The sequence below is a fragment of the Pleurodeles waltl genome, chromosome 7, assembly GCF_031143425.1.
Source record: "Pleurodeles waltl isolate 20211129_DDA chromosome 7, aPleWal1.hap1.20221129, whole genome shotgun sequence".
NCBI classification, from domain to species: domain Eukaryota; kingdom Metazoa; phylum Chordata; class Amphibia; order Caudata; family Salamandridae; genus Pleurodeles; species Pleurodeles waltl.
Genome location: NC_090446.1, coordinates 762,068,137 through 762,092,869, shown reverse-complemented (window position 1 = coordinate 762,092,869; position 24,733 = coordinate 762,068,137). Strand labels below are relative to the sequence as shown.

Sequence of the window (24,733 nt, the reverse complement as noted above, 5' to 3'; positions counted from 1 at the left end):
TAAAATTGCTTTAGCTGCCTGCGCATGTAACGCCTACCTGACGCAAGGTAACACAACGCAGGGCTATTTGCTGCCTTGTGTTTGTGTTTTATTTTTTAACAAATCAAAGCAACTGGGATTTGTGTGGCACTGTAAATCCCAAAATAGATTTTGAATTAGGGTTGTGCCAGAAAAATGATGCAACCCTGACTTAAAATCTGCGCCTCAACTTATACATTTGTTTTTTAACATCTCTGCCACAAAATAGGCAACAAGGAGAAGCAGGACAGTACAGTCATTCTGCGTAATTGGTTGCAAAGTCTGAATTTTAAAATATCTTATGGGGTTAAGGCACGTGCTGCAGAGATCTTTGGGCTCCCAGTAAATATGAGGGAATAATAAAATGAGTAAGAAAACTTTGGTGGTTAACACATTTACTGGAAAGATCTGCATTTTTTCTAGTGCCCATTTTGACCTAAAGTAGCATAGAGGGTTAATGTGAATCCTGCAAAGCACATTGTGTAACATGCAGATGATAGATTTTTATTTTATGTAGGTGAGCTACTGCTTTTAACTCAGATGATTTTCTTACTTCCAGTTCATAAATTGTAATCCTTCTCATACTGTGCAGCGAGCTATTAAGGATGATATATGACTCCTACACCTTGTAACTTTCAGTGTTTAATGTAACATATCTTGACCATTGATGTACAAACATGTATGATTTATTGTGAAGGTAATTAGTATGTGCCTTGTAAAGCTCCCAGATACCCTGCAGTTTAATGAATAGCGCTGTAACAGAAATAAAAAATAGCTGTATTTAAATTATTTCGTGTAAATACTGCAACAGGCCAACACATCTGACATTCTTACAGTGCATGCATTTCTCTCATACACAGTGACTGAACAGTCTCAAAAGTGGTGTCTCTCTTAAGTACATGTAAAGAGGTGTGTGCCTTTGTTTCCCCTCCACTGCATTTGCATCTAGGTGTGAGGTTCCAGGTAGCTTCTAACCAAGGATACTCCAACAAAAGGTGTCCTGATGATCCCATAATTTCGCCCTTTGTTAAGGACCCTGCTGGAGTCTGAAACTGGAAAGACCCCCTATCCACCTGCACAGTGTTGCTCATCTCGAAAGCAGACAATGTGCAGGCGCTGCTGAGCGCGTTCCAGTGTCTGAAAATTACACCAGGCCAAGTTCAGCATTTTACTACTGGGCCACACTTGTTGGCAGGGTAGACGTGGTCCACCCTGTGAACATAGTGGATGGACATCCTTCACTGCGTGTACCCCTGACACGTGCCCTGGAAATAACACAAACAGTGCACGTTTGTGGGTCTTTAGAACCCTCAAGGATTTCTCACTTGGAGCGTCCACTCACTGCCCCGGAAGCAGATTTGACTCACAATACAAGTTTGTGTGAATAACCCATTTGTGTGTGTAATTAGATGTTTCGTTAACCCCACTGTGGAATTACACTCGTAAAAGCGACCGTTGCCCGACTAAGTTCAAGTATAGAGCACAAAACAATTCATTCTCTACATACTCTCGCCATGGCCGGGTAGTAAATCTGCCATCTTAGCCTTCTGGCACCACACGCTGAGTAGCCTCACCACCATCCCTGTCCATCTTAGAGGAGGGCTCCCTTCACCAGTCTGACGTGGTCAGGGCCCTCACCAGGGAGCGTCAACTCAACTGCAAGAGCCCCAGCCCTCCCCTCTCTGCTAGGAAAGCGCTCCTTTGCCCCTGATGCTCGGGAGCTCAGTTTGAAGGTGCGCTGAGTGTATTTAGAGGTCGCTTGTCCCGTAGGGACAGACATACGTAGGTACGTATGACTCAGGGCTCTGCCATTTTCAGCGCGAGGGGTGCAGGGCCTAATATCACAAGCAGCGTCCACTGCGTCGGCTGCGAACCCCCCCCCCCCCCCCCCCCCAGATACTTCCATCCGTCATTTCATTGCTCTGTACTGGGTGGACTAAGACACGAGCAGGGCTCCTCTCATGATCCTCTGGTGATAAAACCTTAAAGGCCGCAATGAATTCAGCGAACTCCTTTAATTGTGGCGGATTAGTACATCTTTCAATGGGGCATCAAGTGCATGATGCCTCTGAGATGGGGTAATTGCTGTAAGGCTACGAGGAACACGTAGCGCTCTCGGGATTAATTAGCCAGGCGCTATTTTTACCCCACTGGAGACTCGTTTTAGTGAGCTGTACTTCAGGTATGACTATCAGATTGAAGTTAGGGCAGGTGTTTACGTTGGGAAGCAGTTAGGGATATTGTGGCCAACATGACTGGAATGTGGTAAGGATTTTCGCAATTTTGTGATGTGTATGCCATGTTTACTGGTGTTATTTACTTTTTTTAATTAATGATTTATATTACTTGTGGGCCACTTGTTTTTTTTACTGGTAGGCTCACTTCTGCCCTTGCTTTAGAATTCTGCTTTGCATTATCTCTAGGGGTTTACACGCCCAAAACCAATGTGTATCTAATTCTGCTCGGAAATATTATGTATTCCAACTCGCATTAAGGATGTTAATTTTAAGGTGTATATTTATACGTGTATGAGTTTTATAACCTTTTTATCGACTAATAAAACAGTCACTTTGAAAATCAGCGTAAAAAGATTCTAACTCTGTCTTCCCTTACCCAGAAAACAACCTGACAAATGGTAATCACCAAAGGCACTATGAAATAAATTTACAAAAATAATACAATTTTCACGCAAATGTAGGAGTCAATCAGTGGGAAGGACAAAGCAGGATACTCCTGGCAAATCCGAGAGGCACGGGAGATAAATAAAGCATTAGCAGCCACTCTGTCACTGCTGAAACACCCGCAGTGACAGGGCTGTGCCCCTTGTGCCAGGGGCGCCATGCCCCCTCAAACCTCAGTGCTGGGCTCACCCGAGCCTATCTGTTGGACTGGACGAGAGGCGTGCTGACCCTTGCTCCACGGTTTATTTCTAGCTGAACATACAATTTGGATACACTTTCAAATGTAGTGTGTTTTTTTGTGAGTCACAAAGCAAATCACCATAAAAAATGCAAAAATCAATCATATTTAAAATTACTGTTTTTGCTAAACTCCGCTGCCTGCTGTAACAACGCTTTTCGCTAAAAAGTGCGTGGCTGCTCCGAGGTCCTGTAATGCTTTTTTGGTTAAAGAAAATACCGAGATAAAACAGAAATTCTGAATGAGGAAATCTATGAAAATGTAGAACTACAAAATTGTGTTATCACTTCGCTGTTGGTGAACGTTTAACTAACGCTGTATTTGTTTAGTGAATAAAATGTACCTGGATTGGGAGCTGGGGTGGGCTACGGTTATAACTGAGGTGAGACAAATGCTCGAAGTTGGGGTGAAAGACAGGTTTACACGTGGCGTGATTCACAAGTGGCACTTACCTACACAAGTAAATCCTTTCATGTTCACAAACTCCGCCTACGGATTAACAATAACAGGTTAAGAAGGCTTTATAAACCCAAAATGCCCTTAAAATGGATGGACATTTGCCAGTATGGTGGTCTTAACCCAAACTGTGAATTTGGAATTAATGGTTAAATAGAGTTAGTGGCAAGTCTGTGGGTCTTCGCTAGCATTTCACTTGGATTTTACGATGTTTACAACCACGCAACTGAATTAAAAATGAATCAAGAAAGTATTCTATTGGGCTATGACATTTTCCCAAGAGCCCCCTATTTACAAGACTTTGGAAGAAGAGGTTTTTCAAAGAGGAAAAAGATTTTCTGTGCGGGGAAAAACTAAATATTGTATCGTTATATCAGAGTCTGTATAGCGCTCACAAACACTTGTCTGGCTTCTAAGCACTTTGTGCTGCACTTGCACATTAGAAATGGCCGCAAACAGGCAGGTATCCCACAGCAGAAAGCCTGCGGGGATAGTTAGTGCTAGGAGTACGCACTTGCACATTTCTTTTACGGGATCTATGCGTTGGGATTTTTTTCAAATGCCATAATGGTGATGGATATGAAATGAGAGGAAGAAGCCGATAGGGAGCATTCTGAGGACTTGTAGGTGTATTTTGTGAGTCGGTCCTGCTGTTGATGCTGGGCTCTTGGCTTTATCGGCGTTAGAGGGAACATTAAAGGTTGGTCCGGGGTTAATTTTAGGGTAGACTAAAGATAGGTTGAGGTTTATGGCTACAGTACGGGTTAGGGTTGACGACTTAAAAGCATTTCTTTTTAGTATTCTTCAAACTTGTTTAATTGTTGCCAACTGAATTCTACATTTCTTTTTTTCCTTTGGGGGCGTTTTTTTCATTCTTGGGCTCCTCCGCACTTCTTTCTTAATTACCTTATTTATCATTTTCACATCTGAAAGGGAGGTGGATGGAAGCCAGGAAGGCGATAGGAACTTTGATTAACCACTGGCACACGTCGGTGCCGTAATGAGGTCAAAGGGCATCCAATATCATTCCAGAATGTGTTTTCAATGCACTTAGTTATTAGACTAACTGAGAGGGTGATAAAAAACGGTAAGTACAGAGCACACGTATTCAGGGCCCCTTTCAAAAGGCAGGCCATGATCATAAACACTGAAGAGGGGACTCTGCGAGCCTGCGCACTGCACCGGCCTCAGGGCTTTAAGTGGGGCGGGCTCCTCCGGAACTGAGGTCCATAGTGATTAAAAATGACACTCAAACGGGACCGTGGCGGGCCCTTTGCGTGCCCTCTTAACTCTACAGGCAAAGTACTGCTCCATTATGGACAGCAGCTGGATTTCTGGACAATAACTGTACAAACAGTTAAGGTGATCTGTGTCAGTGATGCTGAGTCTGTTTGCATTTCACTTGTTTTACTTAATCTTGCATTATCTAAGAGCGTTTGCTTCTTCCAGAATACTGTTTTTCTATAGGTTTTTTTCTGCATCATATAATTCGGATACAGTGGTTTGGCAAGTGAGTCACCTCTAGGCGCCTGCGTGCGTTCACTGTGTGGGTGGGTGTACAAGATGCGGCATAACTAGCAAGCTTTGCCTTGAGGTTGAAGATAATGTGTGTTTCGGAGTGTGTCCGTCGGTTGCAGTTGGTCAGAAAGTTCAGAGCACCTGCTCATCCAATCCTTGGCCTCGCTGCAGAGCAAACAGAGCAATAGCCGCCTTTGGCAATAGTAACTGTGATCTTAGTTTACATGTTTTAAGTCAGGTCCTTAATTACCCAAGTCACACCTCTTAAAAAGGATTGACATTTTCCTTTTTAGGCCACGCCCCTTTCAGGGACGCGCCCCATTTGTCCGTCCCACTTAAAACCCTGGCCCTCTCAGCAAGTTTTTATATTGAGGGCCTCTAATAAAATATCACAACCTGGAGATTTTGAGGGTTAGAGTTGCCTTTGAGGGCATCAACTCTTTCTGGTCACTTTTACTCAGTAAAGTAAAACTGACGCGTTCTCTGATTAGAGCTGACATGTATCCGTTTATTTGTAACCAAAATGCCACATGCCATTCAGCCAATCAACGTCTTCTAGGTGGAATTTCGAATATACGACTTGATAGGGAAAAAAGACAAATAATTGCCCCGAAGTATTTCTAGCACCTTTGTGAAATGTGGTCCCCTGAACACCGAGGAGGGTGAGTCAGGCAGACCCGGATTTGACGATACTTTTCTCATGTTCGTGCGGGTCTGCCAATGGCAGAGAGCGGCAGAAATACACGTGTGGATGAGCTGATTGTACTGCTATGGATCTGATGCCCTTTCACTTTTGAACAGACCCACGAGCCACATTGGCTTTTGTTTGACTGGACTGCAACAGAGTGATATAAATGCAATGTATGTGTGCATCGATCACACAAGTAATCTGGAGCCATGAAAATAAACGGAAACCGGCGGTGCGGCCTGATGTGCTTGGGTTTCAGAGGGTTTAACGTTGTGGGGCTTCGCTGGATTATACAAAATCAGAACTACATAAATGAAAATTACTAAATAAAAACAGAGCTGATGCAGAGTTAAAGAAAAAAATGGGAGGGGATGGGGGGGCGGGGTGCTGAAGAGAGAGGCAAAGCCGCAAGAATGCAGAGCTGAGTGTAGGTGCCTGTACTGTAGCTGAGTGTAGGTGGTTGCAACTGTCAGTGGGTGCAACTAAGTGTAGGTGCGTGTAGATGGGTGTCGGTGAGTTCAACGGAGAAAGGTGCAGCTGATTGTAGGAGGGTGTAGCTGGGTGCAGAAAGGTGCAGCTGATTGTAGGAGGGTGTAGCTGAGTGCGGGTGGGTGCAGCTGAGTGTTAGTGGGTGTGGGTGGGTGCAGGCCGGTGCAGCTGATTGTATGAGGGTGCAGCTGGGTGCAGAAAGGTGCAGCTGATTGTAGGAGGGTGTAGCTGAGTGCGGGTGGGTGCAGCTGAGTGTTAGTGGGTGTGGGTGGGTGCAGGCCGGTGCAGCTGATTGTATGAGGGTGCAGCTGGGTGCAGAAAGGTGCAGCTGATTGTATGAGGGTGTAGCTGGGTGCTGCTGGGTCACGTTGGTGCAGCTGAGTGTAGGTGGGTGCAGGCCGGCGCAGCTGATTGTTAGTGGGTGTGGGTGGGTGCAGAAAGGTGCAGCTGATTGTATGAGGGTGCAGCTGGGTGTAGGCGGGTGCGGCTGCACCGTCAGTGAGCAGTGCATCGCAACAGCAGAGGCCGCCGGGGCTCAGACCGCACTTTGCTCTCCCCTACCCCGAAGCAAGCCCCTTCCCCGGCACAGACCAGGTCTCCGCGGAGATAATTGCCGGAAAGGACTTGGAAGCACTTTTAAACCGTTCAGTCTAGAGGTTGGAAATAGACAATTTTGAGTGTCATAACACAGGCCTGTCTGAAGGGCTGGTCAAATGACCTCTGTAATTTACCCGTCGCGCAGGCAAGGGCGCAGAAATCCACTCTTTCATGCTCGCTTTCTTTTTGTTTTTCATTTCATTTTAGAGGATTATGATCATTAAAAAACACTGACTTCTCTTGATTTCGGTATTTCAGGGGTAAAGAGGTGTCAGCGTCATTAGCAGGCCAGTTGTTGATAACTGCTAGCTGTAAGATTGCAGAATTTTCATGAATTCGGCTATATGGCATACATTAATTATCACCAACATCGCACAACACATTATAAAAGAACAAAACACAAACTAACCTAAGGCGGCACAACAAAATACAGCGTATTACAATACTATGTAACATAGCAGTACAAATTAATGTACATTTGCAACCAATATTAGCGCAATGTCATATTCAAAAGACACAGACAACCGGACATAAGGGCACCCTCTCACGCACACACACGCCCTCTGTATCTGGACACACTTCTAATGCACGTCTCTTTGCTCGGAGTTGTCGTGTTTGTTTATGGCCACCTGAGGTGAACTTTCCGACCGCTGCTGAGGACAGAGTCTTGGAAGCCAGGGGGGTCTGCTGCTAAATGCGCAGCTAGCCCCCACCCCTCCCCTAGCCACGCCCCTCCCAGGCTCCCTCCATCTTGTTGCCGTCACCTCGGATTGTGGAAGATTACGCAGCAGCCAGCCCGGCCTTGCATTACCACTTTCTAGAGCCATGTTTGTGCGGGTTGACAGTTGCCATTTTGCGCACTCCTTTCAGGAGAAAACAGGCAATTTGCTTTAAGAATTAAGCCTGCGAAGGTGCCTCCAGGGCCCAGCGCTCATCCACGTGACATTCCAGGCCTAAGCCTCTTAGTGAAGTGGATAGCTTTTAACCTGAAATCCCAGTCTAGTGAAAGAAGAGGCTGGGACGACCTACCGCACAGCGACCCCCCACCCCTCCATAGTCCCCTCCTATCCCCCACTAACCGGTAGAAAGTTCAGACGCACTTTGGAGGTGCGCTGCCAGTAAAAACGCATCTGATTGGAGGTAGGGCCCTTTTTGGAAAGGCCTTGTACAGGCCTTGTTAGGAACAGGCCTCTAGGAAGCCTGGCCCATGCCACAAGCGGCCTGCGTCTGAGGAGGCCTAGCAGGCTAGGGTGTGTCACAACCTTCCATGGCGTACAGACTCTGCCCACTCCTGCCCGAGACGCTGTCCGATGAAGTGAACGACCCTGCCTCCGTTTCACTTCAGTCCGTCACATAACTGGGCGCACTCTCCGATAGCCCCGCATTAGAACCAGCCTCAACCCCACCTCAAAGCACGAGGCGAGAGACTCTGCCCAGCCGTAGCCCAGAGGGATCCAGCTTTCCCCCAACCTTACCCCGAAGCCAGTCAAGCGGGGGCCTCCTCCCTTCCCAGGCATACCCAAGAGGGCGACTGACATGGGGCACACCCTCTGCCCTAGCCCTACCCCTGAGTCAGGCACATGGTGGGGACTGACTATTTCCCTGCCAAATGCAGGCCCCACTAGGACCAGTCCCCAAACCCAGTTTGTAAAACGAGATATTACATTCATCATACAAGGGGCTTGCAGTCTGGAGGGTTTGCAACAAACAAAGACTGGATCAGAGCGAGGGAGTAAGGCCTGACAGTAACACACGGCCCCAGGGCTCTGCCGGCTGCCGTAGACCCCGTGTTGAAACCCACTCCCTCCGAGAGCGCACTTCTACGGAGCCCGTGCATCCAGGAAGTGACGTAGCGCTGTCACTGTGGCACCCCCCTCTCCTCATCCCCAAGAGCGGGGGCTACCACCGTCCACCTGAGGGAAATGCTCCAGAATTGTAGCGTCCTGGGCAGAGGTCGCTTCCTTTGCCTCTAGCCCCTTCAGCCCCGGGTCATGCCATAAAACTACGCACCAAGCAGGCAGAAAACAAATACCAGGCGCGGGTGTACATATTTGCATCACATTCTTGAACACAGGCGCATTTTTCCCTGCGCCCCTCTACAGGCAGAACGTGTTTTTAGCCAATCAAAAGCAACTGCCAGCCTACTCTACATACACCCCCAAAGCCCGCCAGAAAGGCTATACAAAGAGGGAACGATTAAATATTGCCCTAGTTTGGCATCGATAAGTTCTGTTGACATCATAAGTGGTTTCTAGATGTCACCAGAACCGCAGTATGGCATTATAAGAACTTGTCACGCAAACTATTCATTCTGAATTTTTATATTACGTTTATATTATATTTTGGTGTAGTTAACACGAAATAATGATTTTCATGCAGGGAAGTTTTAGCGACAACAGTAAGTGAAATAGTGGTCTGTCGTCTGATTGTAGGCAGTAAAAAACGAAAGGCATTTAATTACATATAATTAGGAATATCGAGTTTCATATAAAACAGTGTTTCCTTTCTTTAAAAAAACACATGAGAAAAGGAGCAATAGCTAAGCGTAGAGATGGCTGCAGCGTCTCCTGCAATTTTCAGATGAAATGACCTCTGATTGCAAATTGAATAGAAGAAGGTTCCGCTTTGCTTTAGTTTTCATGGAGATTCCACTAATTACACAATGGGCAAAGGTTAAGCTCCGCAGAGGCTGCCATTTTGTAGTCATTTGTTGCGCAATGTGGAACAATAGCCCACTGCTAATCCTGAAATATATCTTTTTTTACCACTGCATTTTGATTTTAATCACAAAAGCACCCAAATATGTAAAATCAAAATGAAGTGGTCTAAAAACATATATTTCACTGCTATCAGTGAAATAGTTTCAATTATTTCAAGCAAATGACTTCTAGTGATGTACTTGGGCACTTTTATTATGCGGAATCAAAATGCAGTGATCGAAAACAAAATCACAGTCTGCAGTTACCAGTGGAATATTTCCCATATTTCATGGGTAGGTTTCAATGTGATCGCCTGTGCAGAAGTTAACCATTGTCAACTATTTAATTAGTGACCTCATATTTATGTGTATCTTTCTCTTCTTGCTTGAGTCATGGTCTCTCTCCTGACACTAAGCAGTGGTAAAAAATAACTTACATTCTTCACATCTCTCTCTCTCTCTCTCTCTCTCTATATATATATATATATATATATATATATAGAGAGAGAGAGAGAGAGAGAGAGAGAGAGATGTATGTATATACCTTACCCTTTCAGACCCTCAGACTGCTGAAGAAATTATGCAAAAAAGAAGCACAGAACTCTGGGTAGTTCCCAGGTTTAGGCGGAGATGTGCATATATAAATTGACACGGTGAGATATGCAAAAACATCAGGCCTGGGTTATAAATGATGTACCTTGATTTACGAGCATATCAAACACGTTCATTTGCCCAGTTCATAAATACCGCTGACCCCCAAGCTTCTTTTCCCCTTATAGACCTGTCGGTTTCCTTTCATTTCCGCTCAATCTAGTACCCAGAAGACCTCGATGATGTTATAGGAGCGAAAGCTTCACACGTAAACCACACTGCTAATGTGATGCACTCTCTTCTAATCACTGCCGTGTATTAGACTGTATGTGATCATTCGCAAATTCATCGTGATCGTCAGGCGTTATAGGGTCGAATTTTTCCCACTAAAACTGGAGGGAGGGCCCCAAGGAAGAACAGACAAAACATCCTTGTTATGTCGGCGTCCAGATTCTGAAAGCGCTTCAGGGCCATAAAGATAGTGCGAAGGCGCTATACATATTCAAAAACCATAAGAACGTAAACTTCGGTTGGGGTGGCGCAGGTGCGATGCAGCGACTCAGGTGGGCATGCATAGAAGATCTGATGAGGGAGTCCTTACACCAACACAGACAGCCCTTGGCCAGCCGGGGGCTCGGTCACCCTGCCCCGACCCCCCTCCAACCACCACCTTGACACTTAGGCGCTGCTCACACTCCGCGCAGCCGTAGACTCTGCGGTCATCGGAAAACGGTCTCACACACCTCATATTAGCCCCGAAGGAAATGCTGGGGTCGGGATCACGCAGCGCCCCCGTCAGTGTGCACCACAGTTAATGCTCCCTGTAACTGACTCTATGGGGCCTATTTACAAGCCCCTGTGTATTTTATCTCGAGATCCATAATTGGGGTTCAGATTTTTCTCTTTCACGGAGGCGGCAAGGGCTGTTTCCCGTCTGTGATTTTAATTCGTGTCCTCCTCCCTCGGCCTGTTTTTCACCCAGAAGACAGTTTGTCATGTTAAGCGCTGTGTCCGGAACGCACATTCACTTCTAAGGTTTACTTGGCGTTTGCCGGACAGTGCAAACTTTTCGTGTGAGACCGGGTCGAGCTGAGTGTGGGAATGCACAGCTCACACGTTGTGACAACTCTAGGTGAAAGCACAGCTCACACAATGTGACAACTCTAGCGGAAAGCACAACTCACACAATGTGACAACTCTAGCTGAAAGCACAGACCACATTTCGTGACAACAGTAGCTGAAAGCACAAATCACACACACTTTGTGTCAACTCTAACTGAAAGCACAGACCACATTTCGTGACAACCGTAGCTGAAAGCACAGATCACGCACACATTGTGACAACTCCAGCTGAAAGCACAGATCACGCACACATTGTGACAACTCCAGCTAAAAGCACAGATCACGCACACATTGTGACAACTCCAGCTAAAAGCACAGACCACACAATGTGACAAATCTAGCTCAAAGCACAGACCACGCAATGTGACAACTCTAGCTGAAAGCATAGCTCACACACTGTGACCATTCTAGCTGAATGCACAGCTCAAACATTTGGACTCTAGTTGAAAACACAGATCACACAATGTGACAACTCTAGCTGAAAGCACAGCACGCACATTGCAGGGAGTCGCTGCGCACTTCCTGCTGCACTCTCCACGGCGCTGTGGCTGTGATGCACACGGTATAAGGCACACGCCACAAGGCGCCACGAGAAGAAATACACTGGTATTTGTACTTCTCTACATTTATTGCAGAGTAGCGAACATATCTCGTCCGGGTGCATCTGCCTGTCATTGTCCAAGACTACTCATGCTTTTTTCGTGGTTTTACAAGCGCTAACTGCGTAATTAATGTTCTTAACACAACATATACAGTCACTGTTTTGGAGGTCTATCATTTAAAAAAAAAAAATTATCCATCTATATCATTTAAAACAGAAAATATATATATACTCTTCACTTGCTTCATTTAAACGCCCCTGCGGCTGAGCTGCGCGTCGCTTGCTGCCTTTTGATCCTGAACAAAAAGTAGCACATTTGTGTGGGATTAAGTGCGGGTGTGACGGGCGTTTGTCTTACCTAAATCCACGTAGGACGGCACGCTCTTGGACAAGCCCAGCTCCATCTCAAAGCCCTGTAAAGAATACGAGAGAGGCGGCATTAAACATGTCACTTTTTACCACATACCTTCCTTCCGTCACAACAACACTGTAGTATCATGCACAGGTCTCGACTACTACGCGAATTGAGAGGCAACGATTTTGCCGCCTTCGAATGTGTCCTCTGTGTGGAGAAGTTGCGTGCGTGTGAGGGATGGTGGATGAGATATTGGAGGTTTGAGAGTTCAAATAGTGGGGAAAGTGTGCTCTTTTAAGGAATTCGCTCCCATCACACGCATGTTCGTGTAGGGCAATGTCCCTCTGAGCCAGTTTTTCGACTGCAAAAAGGCACCTCTGCGTCGGTTCGCGCACCGCACAGTTTCGCGAATAGACCAACCAGGTGATGTTTGACTGAACCTCACCTCGTTGTTCCGTTCGTGAAACATGCGTTGCAAGAATACATGCTTTTTCATTGCTGCGGGGGGAGTACAGGCTTTCAGGGGGTATAACTGGCTGCGAAGGGAGGACGCATTTCACTTGGCTTCATGGGGACTCAACAAGCCTTTAAAAGACTGCTTTGGGATGCCCAGAGACTGCGAAGAGTTACACTGTGCTGCACTCTATCTCGAGGCTGCACAGGGCTTTAGTGGTTGTCAAGACCAGGGTAGGCCTAAACAGCAGGGCACGGAGCAGCGCAGGACTGCACAGCACTACCCATGACCACACCGGACTGCATAGGCCCGGGAACATTTGATTGCTTGAGGTTAATCGAGGCTAGCCTAGGCTGCTCACGGATACACGGGGATTTATAGCCCACACGGGCCTTTTCCGGAGCACACAAGGTCACACAATATCACACAGGGACACACAGACGTGCACAGGACCCGGCAGGGCAGCAAATGGCTACATTGACAGAAGCCCGGCTAGTCATATTCGTAAGGCCGTAGGGCAGAGGTCTTCAAACTGGGTGGGGGGAGGTGGGGGCGAGCCCAGGAGGGATCCCAGGAGGGATGCCAGACCTTGGCCAAAAGAAGCAGTACACAGATCACAGTCCTTTTTTTTTTTTTAAGCAGAGGCATGTTATTGCATTTTTAAATAGGTAACAGTACTTAACTGCAATGTTGAAATAGGTCTAGACATATTTAAACATTGCCATCTTTATAAAATAATTGTGAAAAATTTGAGGGGGGCAATGATTTTTATTTTGCAACTGGGGGGCGCGGCATTAAAAAGTTTGGAGACCACTGCTGTAGGGTCTTGTATGTGCCCACGACCGCCTCTAAAGAGTGTGTCACTTCGTCCGACCTTGTAAACATGAAAGTCTGTGTAAAACCACATGGGCTTCGTACCCAGTAAACAGAACCGTCGGTCTGTCTCCGAGATCGAAGACTGCAATATACAGCGCCAAAGGCCGCCCTCCCTCCCCGTGAAGTGCGCCGGCTTCTGGGGATGGCTTTATTTCCGACTGACTCTGAGATCTTAATCCACTGTCGGCCCTTTTCGTGTAAATTCACGGCCTATATTGGCGTAGCCGCGGCTAATAAACCCCGGGTGGGGCCGCAGCGGAAGATTAACCCCCGTAAAACGGATCGGGTTCCTTTTAAAAGCCGACTGTATTACAGTTCAGCGGGAACTCGCAGCTAGCTCCTTGTCAGAGCTGTCATTTTGTGCACAGGGTGGTATTTTCAAAGTCAGGGTCGCGGCTCCGCAGCCCTCACAATACCATCCGAACCCCCACCCCACGCATTATCCGCCATACAGCAGCCCCCTTAAAGACGGCACAGCTGCCTTCCCCTTTAGTAAGCCCCTCCCAATTGTAACCAGGGTCGTCTTTGTGCACGTGCAGGACCCGCTTTCTATGTAATAAACAGAATATTACAGCATTCAGTCCATACCCTGCACTCCGTGCAGAACGCAATCCATATCTGACACAAACACGTGTCCATATTTCACCGAAATCAGTTGTATATGGAAAGCATTTCATGGGTCCCTAAGTAATGTGGACATTTTACAATTCACCTAAAAAGCAGGTTTTATTGTGATACTGGTAGTCCAACATCACTCTGCAAAGTTTACCACTGCTCGTTGTTAATTCAACATAATATTCAGGAAAGGTAAACATAACGTGAACATTGTAATTCCAGTTAGTGTACATTATTAGCAGATATTAGTAGCAGCAAATAGCAGAAAACAGCCCGAACAACCACTCCCTTCCAGGCACAGAATGCATTTTTGTAGCAAAACAAACGGTGTTTTCCCCCCCAAAAAATCTATATTCAAAACGGTATTCTCATGAACGCCAGTTCACCAAAATGCCAGGGGTAGCGATGTGACATCACACGCTCTTTGACCTTCAACTTCATTCAAACACGCATACACACACTCTCTCTCACATAAACACACACTCACTCGCAAACATGCACACAACATACATTTAAAAGCATTTTTACTTACCTCTACTGTCCAGGAACATCATATTCTAGCTAATTGTACTCCATTTCCTATTACACCAATAGTGAAAAATGCTTCATTATTCACTACTAATGTAATAAAAAAAACTGAGAGAAAACAAAGCGAGTGGAGCTCCAAACAACATCTATAATGACGAGCTGGCCCGGTGTCCTGGAACTGATTTTGTCACCTCTGAGGCCAGGGGTTGCAAAGGCAGTGCCAGGGGTCTCAAGGGGCAAGCTAGGGGTCGCTGTTGAGATCCCTGGCGACCCCTAAATGACGTCCATGGTATACTTTCTTTTGTTTTAATACAGACAACCAAACAGTAAATTACTGTATTTCACTTACTGTTTTCAGTAAATTATCCTGTGAAAACATCACACTTTAAAAAAAAACCAAAAATGCAAATAAAACATACATAATGGGTAGTTTGTTTAATAACGACCTATCCCACCATCTCTTGTTTCTGGCGATATTTTCAAAACACTGGGCCTATGGCCTTGTGGTCTGTGATGCCACCAAAGCGCATGGATTGGGACCACGTTAAATGATGACATGCTATGTATCCTATCTCCACCGATTTACATCTATCTATCTATCTATCTATCTATCTATCTATCTATCTATCTATCTATCTATCTATCTATCTACCTATCTATCCCACACACACAGAGTACAGCAACCACACAGCCATTTTATATATATTTTTCACATAGAGCAGCAGGACCATTAATATCGTACGCGGTACAGCCACCGTGTTATATAGAGTCTGCACCCAGTGCAGCACTACCACTACCGTAATATCGCACACGGTACAACCACTACCGTAATATCGCACACGGTACAACAACTACCGTAATATCGCACACGGCACTACCGCCATTTTATATGGACTCTGCACATAGTGCAAGAGAACCATTAATATGGCCCCGTACAATCACCCTTTTATATAGAATCTGCACACAGTGCAGCACTACCGTCAATATCGCACACGGTACAGCACTACCGGTAATATCGCACACGGTACAGCACTACGTCAGTATCGCACACGGTACAGCACTACCGTTAATATCGCGCATCGCACAACCACAAGAGCATTTAATATGTAAACCCCGCACGCAGAATAGCTAGTCTATTACAATAACATATAGCACAGCTCAGGGGGACCATTAAGTAATCTGCACGCACACTAAGTACATGACTTATATGTGTGAGCTGGTTTAGTACAATCGCCCTCCTCTAAACAAACTACACATAGTTCCGTACATATAGTGCACACATCACAAGTGTAACGAAGACAAAGCGCAGACGTCCTATTCTGCAAACTGCACGAGTACAGCACGGCGGCCAGCACGTGTGCACTACAGAGACTGTGAAGCATGCCGTGTAATCTACACGCTGCACGGACGTCTCGTGACTACATCTACTCGTGTCACACACAGCAGAGCAGATATGTGAGTACACGGAGACAGAAACTGATAGTCGTAGGCAGAATATCCCCTCTTAACGTGCACACCCTAAAGCAGATCCTTGACAATATTACACACAGCACACAAGCGCTTTTATTCGCAAGCAGCAGAATAAATACGCGGTGGCGCTGCCCTTTATGTTTAATAAATTCAAGATGTAGCAGGTCTTTTCTATCGGGAGCACATATCACAGAAGCCCCGCATGGATTTAAAACACTCATAGCAAAGCAGCCTCGTATCTTTAAAATGATATATAATATGCACACATTCCAGCAGCCGCTAACACGTGATACATGCAGAGTGGAGCAGTGCCCTTTCATGTTACATACGCACAGGTTCGCAGGCTCTCGCATTACGTATACATGAAGCACAGCTGCGACTTGCATATGATAAACACCCAGTACAGAGCACCGTAGTTTACAATATATACACGCACACCACAGTAGTTTCTTACATGTAATATATATTACAGCTGAACTTTGTATGAATTATGAACAAGTACACGAATAGTAGAGCTGTATCATATATGTGTGTGTGTTGATGTATAGCATGATATATATTTTATGCGCAGTACAGCTGCCTCATGTAACTATTATACACAGGTAAAGTTCACTCATATATAATTTACATATATTCACACACTTGCAGACTACATACAACTCATGTGATACACATGTAGACACACACACACTGCAGCTTCCTTTTGTACAGATATTATTATAACACGTGGTATAGTGGCTCGTGCATAATACGTGCACACAGCCCTTCCGCTCCATAAACACACGCTGCTTCTTCTACATGGTGTACACAGACACATACAAACCCCCCAGGCTGCTAATAATCACACGGCGGAGTCGCACTCTCAGTGCAGCTGCTTATTTATGCTATATTACCATATGCACACACGGTACAGCTGTGTGTATATATACATATATTCACGCGCGTAGTACAGTTCGTCCGTATATATATAAAATATTATACAAACACACACACCATGATTTTTTTCTTATATGTAAGATATGTAGACAGAGTACGACTGTTTCTTCTAGGATATATAGACACAGTACAACAGCCTCATCTCAATATTTAATACACGCACAGTCTGCAGCTGACCGTGTATATGATACATGCACACACACACAGAGCAGTTCCCTACATGGACAGCTCCTACGGGGCACCGGTCCCTCGTACCTACTGAGCACAGGCCGAGGCAGGCACACCTCTTGGTCCTGCACACACACTCGCTTGTAAACCCACATTGAATCGGGGACCAGCCACCAACTCGGAGAAGAGCAAACAGGCCCCTCCCCTCGGCCGGGTACGCTCCAGCATATTTGTCAGCCCTGACGAAGTGCAGGGACCCCAAAGAATTTACACAAGGTATAAAGATGTCAAGGACGGGGGCTTCAAGGGGAAGGCCGGGCGGCTCCCAGAGGAGGGGGCTGTCTGTCTGGGGCGGCCTCGCAGGTACCAGCAGCCCTGCCCGGAGCCCCCTCTGCACCGGAAGCCAGGGCCCTGTGCCGGGGGAGAAAAGCTGCGACCACTCGATGGATAACTCGAGGCCAGGAAGTGACATAGGCTGACATTTAAGGGCAGATGGCCGTAAAGTCTTTGCTTAGTTCTTGTTTATTAACCCCAGAGTTTGGCACCCAGTCACCTCCCATGAGACGGACACACGTTTAGAAGGCGGGCACGTCATTAAACGAAGCTGGCCCTAGAGTGCGGGGAAAGAAGGCGAGACAGCTCGAGGTTTGGCACATAGGGCACTTAAAGGCAGCTCGCCCGAGGGCTGCGATACCATTGACACAGCCAACGAGGTCGGGAGGCGCAAAACTTTAAATGCGCCTATTAGTAATCGGATGAACTTCACCAAATCTAAGTCCCACAAGGCCCATCTTCCCCAGTTGCCATGGTCACGGTAGGCCCCGCACCCCGGGACCCACATGTTCATGGGGGTGACGAGCCGCAGCTGGTGCCGGGTTTGTGTAAACTCCACACGGGAGGTTAAACAGCTCGTCTGAGAGGCGCTATCATCATTAATAAACGTGGCTGCGGGGTCGGGGGGCGCGTGTGTGGCTGTCAGTGAGAGGGGACTGAACGTGGCCAGCTGCCCCTCAAAGAGTCGAGAAGGCCCGGGGGGCGGCGGGGAAGGAAGCCGGCCAGCCGCGCTGCAACTAAGGGAGCGAGCAGGGAGCATGAGGCGAGGCTTCTCTACCCCGAGGAGGGCGGGTGCTCCTGTGTCTGTCTCCCCCGGCCCGTGGGTGAGGGATTGAGCTCCAGTCATACTCCTGCCTCCCACTGCTCGCTGCGGCTCATGCCCCGGTGCCACTGCACCTGCTGCACTAATGGAAGCTACACTCCTGCTGGCAAAGCTGGGAGTACTCACAAACAATTTGAAGACAAACATTCCTGCTGCACTGTATAAGGAAAAAAAACATACAAAGCCTTCTCGGTGACTCGGCATTCAGTGCGAGTGTTGGGAATCGTGGGGAGGGGTCTAGACCCAGGGAGAGCGGTTGGGTTGTTTACTTTTTCAGGCCGCGCTGTCCCATTAGGGTCAGAGGGGCCATTCGGTGAGCTGCACAGCCTCATGACATGGAGGGAGTTGTGCTTCATAAAGACTCGGGGATCCGTGCTCAAGAAAAATGAAGAAATAATGCAAGAGCCCAAACAGCCAACTTTCTTAAACTTCGCTATAGCTTTGGAGTGGCTTCTGGCAGGATGTTAGCGCGCTCAACGGATCCACCAGGAGTCAAATATGTTAACATGCTTCGTTGCGCTGCAGAGCTCGGCGCTACTTTGCTAAACGTAGTGGCTTTTCTCGTCTCACCAGGAAGGAAGAAATGCCGAGCACCCTCCGAATGTTCAGGCTTCGTGTGCTTCTGATTTTAAACTTACGCAGCAGACGCATTAACCTACTGAGTTATCCGGGTCTGAATTGGACGATTACTGTTCCAGTGGTTGCGCTCTGCCAGCATTGCTCGGTTAGTATCGCTCTAGGGTGCGCAGCGGCGGATACATTAAACCAATGAGCTTCCAAGGTCTGTGTTGTAAATGTCTGTCCTGGGATCTCGGCAGCAGTGCTCAGTAAGTGTCGGGTCGTAAACGTTCTGCCCTCACCCATGGCCAGGAGGCAGCTGACAGCTTACCTCTGAGGTGCTGGGCAGCTTACGGCGTGTCCACCTCCAATATCCTCAGATCCTGTCCTGAAGTCGGCGCAGGTCCCGCACAGCTTCTGTCCTGCTGTGTGAGCTGCGGCAGATCTCTGGCTCCAGGAGCTTCTCTCCGGGAGAGTCCTCGGCTCGTGCTGACGTCACTGGAATCCCAGGGTGCCCCAGAGAGAGAGAGCGGAGCCGTGTGTTTGTGTGAGGGCGGCCTGTGCAGACTGAACTAACCTGTCTTGCACCCAGGCCCGCTCTGCGCTTCTCCAGCCCTCCCTCTGCAAACAGTGAACTCGGCAGTGACTAATCGCACACACATACACACATCGAGCTGCCCTCTCACCCCTGCGAAGTGTTTTGTGTCTCAGTGAAAAGGCAGGTATTTTATGTGTGCAGGGGGAGGGGCTGACCCCGACACACCTGCATGCTTATTTGATGCAGGACCACACATTTACAGCTCACATGCTCTAAAATAATTGATCACATCACTCCCAACCCCATTTGCCTATATATCCTTCCACCTACATATACATTAATCCAAACCAACACCACCTATTTACTTACTCATACATCCATGGCCCAGTATATAATCTCTACATTGACAATTCAATTCAACTGTGTCACACCATATGTTTATCAGTCGATTTCTAAAGCAGATGCATATTCACCATCCCCTTTATCCATCCGTGATTCGCTGTTCCTTACTTCCTCCCTTCGGGCCATCCATCCACCCCTCTCAGTTTGTGACTTTCTGCATGTATTATATTTTGTGCTGACTCCTATGGCCTCTAATATATAACAGAAACAAATTAAGTACCATCTGAATGTTTAACAGTACTGTTTTACGGGGGGGAATTGTTTTTACATAAAGTCATTCCTTTAAAGCGATTCATTGAGCCCCACACATTGACAAGGCGCTGGCAGGGGAACACGCACGTGCGTCTTGTGGTGGGTATATGGGCACTTATGGACGGTATACGGGGAGCCTGTCTCTGTGCTCTGCACCCGAGCAGTCAAGCCCGGCCTGTGCAGACGCACCTACTGAGAGCCCCCACCCCCTGCTCCCTTCCTGGCCAGGAGGGCTAATAGCGGCGGCCGCTGCTGGCCGCAGATAACAAGCCCCTGCGAGGGGATTTGCGAACCATCTCTTTCTGCGGCCCGGCCTAATCCGGCGTCCCAGAAGCCAGCCCGATTTTTATTAAATCACTAAATAACAGGATGCAAGGGAAGCGGCAAATGAGCTCTAATGGGGCCAGTGCTCAGGCTGGGGGTCGGTGGATGAGGGGAGGAGGACGGTTTACTGGCGGGCGCTCGCGTAGCTGTGGGGGGAGGTGGAGCGGGGGTGTCCCGTGGCGTACATTTCCCAGCTAAGATCTGATAAGGGACCAGTCGGGGTGAGCCACAATAAACACACCTTTGGCTGCAGCAGGCTAGGCCCGAGCGCGCCCGGGGGGCAGGGCTCATTAGTGCAATAAGATATGTTTGCCGTGTGTCAGACTTCTAGCCCCGTCACCATTCACAGCTGAAGAGCCTTAAAAACACCCCTTATTTGTGTTCAACACGTCAGTAGTAGTACACGACACCACCAGGTGAAAAGAGCAGCATTCAAGGGCGGCTGTTCGTGCAGGGGGTTGGCAGAGGTGGGGGCGGGGGGGTTGAAAGTGGAAGAGCAGGGCATCAATGATAATTTATGTCTGGAGCTCTGAACAGCAGAGTACTAGCGTCCAACAAACACGGGCCGGACTAATATATACAAACAGAGCAGAGGCAGCAACAAGGCCTATCCCCACTCGCCGACTGACCCCTTGGTTCTGTGACTAGCTCATAGTGCAAAGCACGCCAGGTGCTCATGTATACAATATTACACACTCTCTTCTACTAACCAGTGTGCGCATGTGCAGAGACTGTGGTCACCAGAAGGCAAAGCAACGCGTGCACATTTCATTGTCACATGTGGGAAAAGTATACACTTGCACTGGTACTGCAAATCTTTTTTCCAATGACACTCTAAAGTGTGTTTGCGTGAGTGCACATGTTTGAGAAATCTACATGAACAGCCTTATTTTAAATTTAGTCTAAAACGGCGGAAGAGGACACCTTTATTTGGGGTTTAGTAAAAATAGTGCCTTTTATGTTAAGCTCCACTCTTTGCCACCAACCTCTGTGGAAAACTGCTTCACGCAATTATGTCAAAGGTGGCATCAAGACAAAACTTTGCTCAGAGTGGTACTTTTTTGCACATTATTGTAAATCAACATAGTAGTTTGTGAGATGTTATCTGTCAAAAAAGTGTCAAGTGGTGTTTGGAAAGTTAAGTTTGCATGCGTCTTCAGCATTCATAAACTATTTAGAAAGCTGGATGTTTGCAGTATCCAAGGGCAATATATCTGAAAAAATATTAAGGGCTTGATTTAAATGTTGGGGGTAGCAGTCCAGCCTTTGACTTTTGACTGGAAACCCACCTGCCACCGTGACGGTCTACCTGCCTTATTTAGTTGTCAGCGAAAGCACAGGCGAAAGACCGCTGTCCGCCCGCCGTCACCGCCAAGAAAGTTCACTTGCGTTGATGGTGCTATAGGCAAAAGCGGCTGGTGGTGGGACGACAGCCCTTTTTACCACCGAGCCAATCACGATGTGCATTCCTACCAATGTAACTGTGGCAGCTAAACCTCCACACTTGAGCTGGGAGACTGGGAGATATATCAGGGCGAAACTCACCTTTCCGATGCTTCCATGTATCCTATCACCATGAACCTGCTGCTACCAGTCCTGCCGTTGCTCCTGGTCCAAGATGGAAATCAACCCCGTTGTCGCCGGAACAGATGGTAAGTCATGGGTATTCCTGTTATCCTCGGAGTTGTAGCTTCACAGTAATACTGGACTCATGCATGGTTTAATAATTTGTACAAACACCACCATAATGCTGCACAATGCCGAAGTGTGTAATGCTGTAGTCAGACAATTTATCAGAACAGACCTCAAGATATAACTAGCGCCCACCAATCAGGTACAAACTGCTTTGTTGGCAATGGACACCTACACAAAATGTCTCAACAATCACAAATAGAAGTGTGCTGCCCAGGTGTGTGCAATAATGTACCCAACATATCGAAAGCATCAACTGAAACAGTACACCTAAACTTAATCAAATAATCCCATGATAATGTAACAAATACACTACAATATGCAACAGGTGGGTGTACACAGACTGTACTACACATTCTACTGGTAAGATGCAAACATGGCAGAGATGTATGAAGGTCACATGTCCCCTTGGTTTGTGCAATGTATTACTAACTTAAGATCCCATTTAACTGAAAAGTGACAGGTTCCCCGTGTAATGCAAATATGCATATTACTGACACATCATGTCAAAATAAACACACGTGCAATCTACAGTCACAAAAACAGAAACATAAATAATTTTGGTTTAAGTGTCCAGTAATAACATACATGCTTTCACCAAAATTAATATATCCATTACAAATGTACAACACTAATGTATGTTTTGAAATCTTTTGAATCTAAAATATACAACCTGGTCTTGTCACTGTCATAAAAGAGAGGGGCCAGGATAGGCCAGGACAAAGGCATTCTCAAAGTAAAAATGTTTTACCGAAATGAGATAACTCTCTCAGAAGTCACTTAAATTAAACTGTATAGAAAAAAAACAAAGGCACAAGACCATTGTGTGGGAGCATGCCTACAACTTGCTTCCTAATCTCACTGCCAAACTAAACCTTCTCTAGAAGGGTCATCTATAGGGTAGAGAGCAGGCACCTCAATGGTCTCACTGGAAGGAGGGTCCAAGGGGGTCCTTGGGTTTGGGAGGGTTGCTTTTGGGTTTGGGAGGAATGGGTTTGGTAGGGGTGGGTTGGGATTTGGAAGGGGTGGAACGACATTTGGGAGGGGTGGATTTAGATTTGGAAGGGGTGGGATGCGGAAGGGGTGGTTTGCAACATGAAGAGGCTGGAAAGATGTTTGGAAGAAGTAGTTTTGGGTTTGTTAGGGGTCAAGGAAAAAAGTAGGTCTAAGTAAGAAAATGGGTAGGGTGGTTTTCAAAGTGTTGGGGTTGGGAGGTAGAGGGGGTGGCTGTGTCTGGTGTGCGTCTGTGTTGAAGGTGTTGGTTCTTGAGGGTCTGGTGTATGTGCTGTATCTTTTGAATTGTGTCTCTTATTTATTGCCTGTTGGGTGGGTGAGTGTGGGTGTTTGGGTCCAAGATGTGTGTGTGGATGTGTGTGTGTAGTGGATGTGGTCTGTGGGTGTACTGGTGCATGTGTGTATGTGGTGGTTTTATTGACTCAGGATGTGCTTGTGGTGTGTGTGGGTGTTGGTGTAGTGGTGGGTGTTGTGTCAGTGGATGTGTTGGTGGTGGGGGTATGTGTTTGTATCCTGGTGGGTGTAATGCCTGTGGGTATGCTTGTGGTGGTGGCGTGTATTATGTCTGCATGTGTGTGTCTGTGTTTATTGCTGTATTGGGGTTGGGATGTGCTGCTTGTGGTTGTTATTGTGGGTGCATGCATATGTTTGTGTGTGCTTTGGATAGGGCTGGGTTGAGGAACTTGGGATGGGGAAGGATAGGGAGTGTGGGCACAAGGGTGAGGTTGGTGGGAGGCTGTAACAATGAGAAGGCCAGATCCTGGAATGACTGCTGTAGGCCAGACAGGGCGCAGTGAATGTCACTCAGGTAAGCCAGCATCTGGGTGTTCTGGCCAGCCAGTCCATGGATGGCATTCAGAATTGCAGTCTGGCCTACAGCGATCTTCCGTAAAAGGTCTATAGCTTCCTGACTGAGCAGAGCCTGGGACACCGGGACAGAGACAGAGGTGTTTGCAGCAAAGGTGATGCTGCCCCTTTTAAGGGGGCAGCTCCTGCCAATGATGGGAGGTGAGCAAGAGGGAGGGTGGAGATTGGAATGAGGAGGCGGACATAGATGTAGGTGTCACAGTCACTTTAGAGTCAGCAAACACTAGGGACTGGCCTTCATTGGAGGACTCTGAGAAAGATGTCGAATCACTCGTATCCTCCTGGCCAGATCCCTCATCTCCCTGCCACTAAGTCCCTCGGTGTCAGTCGTGTCTACACCCGATCCCCAGTGGCCAGGTTTATCCCCACCGATGTGGCTACTGTGACCTTTGCCTTGACCAGTTGATGCTGAAAACACAGATACAACAGTTTTAGGGTTTCTGTGAGAATACATTTGGGCATCAGTGTACATCTCACAACGTACATCTCACAACATTTGCACTAAGTTATTTGCTTGCATGCAACCATGTGTCTGTCCACAACAGTACTTTCCGTTTAAGGAGGTATCTAGTGGTATCCTTCAGCACAACTTACATCTCCAGAAATCCTCCTGGGCTTTGGATGTGTGTCAACCTCAAAGTTGATAGCAGACAACATAGCTGGAAAGTAAAGAGGTAAAAACACAACAATATCTACAGACAATGACTTACTCCCTTGTTGCCTCTGATGGGCTCTCAACTGCCGTCAAGCTCCGGGAAAGCCACTGCAAGGGTGCAGGCCATTAGGTGGCGGTCTGGGTGCACGCACCCGCCTGGATCGTTGGGAGGACTG

General features: G+C 47.2%; 1 protein-coding gene across 2 annotated transcripts in view; it reads right to left on the bottom strand.

Annotated features, from left to right (window-relative positions):
• Positions 1-19,412, bottom strand: part of PITX1 (paired like homeodomain 1) — a 93,220-nt gene extending 73,808 nt beyond the window's left edge. Inside the window, exons 1-2 of one of the 2 annotated variants that reach the window (XM_069199239.1) lie at positions 19,145-19,412; positions 12,056-12,110 (exon numbers count right to left, since the gene is read on the bottom strand). In XM_069199239.1, the coding sequence (XP_069055340.1) occupies positions 12,056-12,101 (46 nt within the window). In that variant the 5' untranslated portion in view covers positions 12,102-12,110; positions 19,145-19,412. Of the gene's footprint in view, positions 1-12,055; positions 12,111-17,190; positions 17,556-19,144 lie in introns of those variants that run through there. The other variant, XM_069199240.1, reaches the window with a different exon arrangement.
• Positions 19,413-24,733: the final 5,321 nt, after the last annotated feature.